The following is a 6,000-nucleotide window of genomic DNA, read 5'->3' on the forward strand; positions in this document are numbered from 1 at the left end:
GCGGCAGTTCCCTCAAACTACTACATTTTACACGTCGACAGACCAGCCGGTAAAAGAGGCGGGGGAGTTGCTGCAATTATTCGCAGCACCCATAAAGTCTCCTCTCTACCATCTTTTGACATATCAGGAACAGACAACTTGATTTTTAAAATGGATACTAATACTGGATCATTACTTTTCATCCTTATATACCGCCCCCCCCAAAATACGCCCTCTTTTTCGGCCTCCCTAGCTGAACAACTTGCTCCTCTGATAATCTCCCATAAGAAAATTTTGCTGCTAGGAGATTTCAACCTTTGGCTGGACTCCGCCGAGTCTGACTCTCAGGCAGCCACGCTGAAAGAAACCCTTCTCGACATGAACCTCTCTCAACATATTCACCTTCCTACTCATGTCAAAGGGCACAGCCTAGATCAAATCTGGTCCCAAAACATTTCCTTGGCTATTCAGTCTATCACGCCCTGTGTTTAGTCGGATCATTATCTGATCAATTTTACTACGACCACCGGGAGAAGTAGGAACCCCCTGCCCAATCCAGGAGGAAAAACTAGAAGGTGGAAGAATGTTGATGTCCCCGCTTTTATTCGTTCATTAACTTCTTCCCTTCCCTCGTTTGACCGGGACACCGAAAAGATGGAAGAAGCTTTCTCAGGGTGGTTACTTCAGGCAGCGGACGCTCACGCTCCATGTACCTACTCTTCACGCTCTCGCCCCAATGACGCCCACAGGTGGTTTACACCTTTTCTGAAAACCCTCAAACTTGAGGTCCGTCAATTGGAGCGCAAGTGGCGTACAGCCTATTCAGAACAAGATAAGGCTAACTATTGCAAGGCTCGCAAAAACTACCAAAAGCTTATCCTAAAACACAAAACCGACTATTTTTCGGAAAAAATTCTCAAGACTCACAATCAATCCAAGGAACTGTTTAACATTGTGGAAGATCTCAGCACCAGTGATAGAACTTCCCTTCCGACAGTTCCCACTCAGGAACTTTGTAATTCATTAAACTCCTTTTTCTTTGACAAAATCTGTACCATTAAACAAAACATTCCTACCACTCAGTCTCCCCTTTTATTTGCAGACACTTTTTACAACCCTGCTACTTTGCACTCCTACCCCCCCATTGATAACGTTAATCTATCTTTACTTTTTTCTAAAATTAAATCCGGCTCCCCTGATGACATCTGTCCCCCTTACATCCTGAAAGAAGTGGGCACCATCATCCCTGGGGGCTTACTTCCCATGCTGAATGGCTCACTTGCTCAGGGTAAAGTTCCCAACAACTTTAAGAAAGCCCTCCTTATTCCCCTCATAAAAAAGGCAGGAGCCAACCCATTAGACCCACTCAACTACAGGCCTATATCTTTGCTGCCATACTGTGCTAAACTTTTGGAATCTCATGTATGTGACAGCATTTCCACATTCCTTGAAAATTCGGAATATCTAGCACCTAATCAGGCCGGTTTCCGCCCTTGCCATTCTACTGAGGCGGTCATCCTCTCGGTGCAGAATACCCTTAGGCGGAATGCGGATGAGGGGATCCATCAAGCTCTGGTACTTTTAGATCTTTCTGCCGCCTTCGACACGGTCGACTATACCATCCTGGTCGACCGTGTCGAACAGGCAGGCCTTGGGGGCCCTGCGCTGAGCTGGATCCGTTCATTTATCACTGACCGCACTCAATCGGTCAGATTGGGCTCCTTCACAGCTCCCACCATACCTACCATCTGTGGAGTACCCCAGGGCTCCTCGTTGTCTCCCTTGCTTTTTAATTTGTATCTACGCCCTCTTTTGTACTCCCTCAGGCACGCTAAGGTCACCATTTTTAACTACGCCGATGATTTGCAGCTCATCTTTTCTCTGAACACCAAGGATTCTGTGGTAGAATTTCAAAACACCATGTCCCACATTTTGAGTTGGATGAGCTGCAATCACTTGAAACTTAACCCAGGCAAGACCGAATTGGTCTTGCCTGGACAGAGCACCCTCAGCTGGAACCCCAGTTTCTGGCCCTCCTGTATGGGTGCCCCCCCATCCAAATCATCCTCGGTTAAGAGCCTTGGTATTTTCATTAGTGAGGATCTCTCCCTGAAAAAACAGGTCGGAGCTGTTGTTTCCTCTAGTTTCTTTCAGCTGAAGAAAATAAAAAAAATCGCCCGCTTCTTCTCCCAAGCTGCCCTCACTCAGATCGTCATCTCCCTTGTTTTGTCCAGACTGGACTTTTCCAACAGTCTTTACCTCGGGCTCCATACTGGAGAGCTAAAACGCCTCCAGTTGGTTCAAAACCAGGCAGCCAGACTTCTCTTGAACATCCCTAGAAGGCAATCAGTCAGATCTGGCTTGAAACAGCTGCATTGGCTCCCGGTTGAGCAACGCGTGACCTTCAAAGCTGGGTGTATTCTCTTCAAGTCTCTACATGACATTGGCCCTATTTTTATCAGAGACCTATTTAAAAAATACAGCCCCTCCCGTAACCTCCGGTCTGCTCATAAAGCCCTTCTGACTATTCCCTCGTATAAGAAGAAGCGTCTCGGAGGCAGCTGCTTTGACCATCTTGCAGCCGCCTTCTGGAACACTCTTCCTCTTCATCTTAAACTTAGTGACAACATCCTCAGCTTCAGACATTCTCTGAAGACCTGGCTCTTCTCCCAGGCGCATCACTAGCTGTTTTTTTCCTCACCTACCGATGGCTTCGCCTGTTCCTTCCTACAGCGCCATGAAGCCTCCGGGCGTACGAGCGCTTAACAAATTTCATATAACATTAACATTAACATCCAGAAGGTCCTTCTTAAGCTATTTAGCATAGAAGATGACCGAAGGGGAACCATAGATTCCAGCAGGAGCTGAAAACTGAACAATTGTCTTACGCATATGGATACTTTGCCAACCCCATGTACGAGGTTAATCGCAAACAGGAATTCCCAGAAGGCACTAGAGCAATATTCGTATCAGAGAACAGGGAAACCCTCAGAACAGTTGCCCATTCTAAGCCTTGCAAGGAGTTCTTGCTTCATAGGACTTGAGGATGTCTCCACCTGTGTAAGAAAGCAGCCAGTTTTGTTCCCTTTCTCCTAGAAGCCAGCGGGAGGAAACAAGTGCGAATGCACCGGTCCATACTGCCAGGCCTTCAAGGTGCGTCAGTAATGAGAAATCCTTAAACCTGATGCGCCAAATTTTCTTCGCAAATGAAAGCCAGAGAAAGCGAACCTTCTTATTCTGATAACTAGTGTACTAAAGATACAAGGTTACAAGCCCTGGGAGGCCTTGCGTCACAAGGTATTGGCTTACTTTGATGGGCAAGGCAAAGGCGGGCCTTTTTATCAATCATGCACAAAAGCTTTTGACAGCCAGAAGTGTTTAAATAAAATACTTTTAAAGTTTTCTGTGCTTTTTCTCTTTTGCAGTGTTCAAAGAAAGTCTAAAAACAGAAAGCCAGATTAGTAAATAGGATATTTAAGTTTGTCTATTCCTGTTTTGTTATTAATTAGTTCAGTGGAGGCAGAGGCGCAACTAGAGCCAATTTTCGGGGGGGGCGGGGGCTAAGAAAAAATTTCGGGGAGGGGCTGAATCTTTAAGCAATAGGCAGAGTGGAGCTGCAGGGGCTCTTAGAAGGGGTGAAACAACAGCAAGGCCTCATTAATCAGCAAATGGTTTTTTAAAGACCTGTGAAGTGCTCGGGTGCGGCTGTGTGTGTTCCCGGGAAGCTGTCTCATCCCGGGCTGCCACACACGACGGGGGGGAGGGGGCTGAAGCCCTTTGAGTCCAATGGGTGTTGCGAGCCTGAGTGGAGGTGCCTTGAACTACAGAAGCACAAGTGTATTGGAGAATTTGGAGTGCATTAGAATCTCAGCGTGTTCTTCGCTCATCCCTCGTGCCTTTTTTTTCTCTTTCAGTGCACTTTTCGAGAGAACCCGGATGGCTGGAAGGAACCCTGAATGGAAGGAGGGGACTTATTCCGCAAAACTATGTCCAGTGGATTTAGTTCGGTGTATTTAATGTCCAGAAGGTGTACATGGTATCCATGGAATTTTGCTGCAGTCACTGTCGTTCTGTGTCTTTTGTGACGGTTTTCATCATCAAAGAGCGGGAAAATGAAACGATGACTCTGCGCTAAGTGATGACACACTATGTTGCCAAATAGAAATGTTATAGAACTAGTGAACTCAAAAGGAATTGTTAGTGCGAGCAAAATGTGCATTTGTAAAGAATTGCCTCTTTGTTCTTTTCTTATTGTAATTGCTGCATGATGACAAGAAAGGCAGCTTAGGTTTTCAATGAGCGCGCGCATGCACAAACACACACACACACACAAATACACAGTGCATTTATGATTTTATGGGCAATATATATATATATTTATATTGAGTTTTACATCAGGATCATGTCATTATTAAGCTGTTTTGTGGTTATGAAAAGAGCTAAACTGTTCTTAAGTGGACGACTAGCATAAGAGCCTTTTTTTCTAAAGGGCATCAGGAGAACAGTGAGCATCTAAGGGGCAACACGAATGCATTTTTAAGTGTGGTATTGTATTTCTTGAACCATTTTGTGGCATTCTACTTTATAGTTTACAAAGGTCGGACACACACACAAATATATTTTAGGTTTTACACCATCCACTTGGCACTATTTTTAGTATTTTAACTTGCCCCTCTAATTGCAAATATGTGTATGAAATAAAAGTTTTATGTACAATTAAACGTGTCTAGTGGTGGTATGGTTACAAAAAAAGGCAATGCTTTATTTTTAATTTTTAAATCTTGTATTTTTATTGGCTTCCTAAAAGTTTTGTACCACTTTAAAACTAAAGGTTTTTTCTTCAGGTGTTGCATATAGAAAAAGTCAGTGACAATTTCAAGCAGTTATTGTCCTCAAGTGTGGCTTACTGCAGAACTGTCATAGTTGGTGAAATTCTGTATTCCATGGGCATAGGGATTGCAGTGCATTCCCAGTGGCGGCTGATGACCGTTGAAAGTGGTGAGGCATATAAAAGTTAAAGTTGCTTATAACGGATGGTAAATGCTTTATACTACATCAGATTCTATAATCTCTATATAAGATGCCAAAACTCGACTATCATTAATTATTACAGTTGAGTTCTGATGTCACAATGTTGCTGCCAGAGCCAGCAGACAAGGTGAAAGGCAGGTCTGGTCACGAAGCATAATTGAAGCAGCTGTTTAAAGAAATGTTGTTTTTCTTTCTTTTGCTCTATTTTCAAGCTTACAATGACAAGCAGACAGACAAAGTTTTTTTTTGCACTGATTAGATGTAGAACATTTAGAAACCTTCTCCATGTTTCTACACATTCTGAGCTAGTTCAGTTTTTTTTAAACTGACTTCTACTGAACTGTTTCTAATATCTGTTTGCAACAAATAAATAACAGGTTTTTCATGTGTTTAATTTTGCACTACAGGTTTTATTTTTATTCCTTATGTTTGCAAACATGCGCACTCTTTCATGTGAAAGAGCTACGCACCAAGGTTTTAAGCGGTTTGTGGGAAAGATGATGGTGTGACCATGCATGTATGAGGTAAAAGTATAACCTGACATACATGATAAGAATATTGCAAGTCTTCTCAGAGTTCCATAACCTTACAAATGAACTCGGCCTTGGGCCTCGCTCCTCTGTGACTTGCAATATTTTTATAATGTACGGAAAGGGGTACGTTATCCTTTATAAGTTTAGAATGTGCCCAATACCTTCTATAATACAACTTCCATTTTCTTCAAAATATTAGCATAGCTGCAGAATGGAATTCGTAATGCAGAAATGATCAGGGCACATTCTATGTGTAAAGCATACAACGTCCATTATAAGCATGGAGTACTGCCTCAACAAACATAATCTTACCATGGTACCTTTATTCAGCATAGATTCAGTTTGCAGTACACCAAGCTTAAATACTCCCGTGCTGCACTGCCTGGCTGTAAAATATGTGCATGCTGGCCCCAGAGAAAATAAGCCCCAAGCTTCCTAGCCCCTAAGCACTGCTCTC

General features: G+C 43.4%; 1 protein-coding gene across 2 annotated transcripts in view; it reads left to right on the forward strand.

Annotated features, from left to right (window-relative positions):
* The window catches only part of ARHGAP10 (Rho GTPase activating protein 10), a 1,033,471-nt gene extending 1,028,776 nt beyond the window's left edge, over positions 1 to 4,695 (forward strand). For both annotated transcript variants that reach the window (XM_085641636.1, XM_085641637.1), the window contains exon 24: positions 3,894 to 4,695. In XM_085641636.1, the coding sequence (XP_085497762.1) occupies positions 3,894 to 3,982 (89 nt within the window). In that variant the 3' untranslated portion in view covers positions 3,983 to 4,695. The remainder of the gene's footprint in view (positions 1 to 3,893) is intronic.
* Positions 4,696 to 6,000: the final 1,305 nt, after the last annotated feature.

The sequence above is a fragment of the Triturus cristatus genome, chromosome 2_2, assembly GCF_964204655.1.
Source record: "Triturus cristatus chromosome 2_2, aTriCri1.1, whole genome shotgun sequence".
Lineage (NCBI taxonomy): Eukaryota > Metazoa > Chordata > Amphibia > Caudata > Salamandridae > Triturus > Triturus cristatus.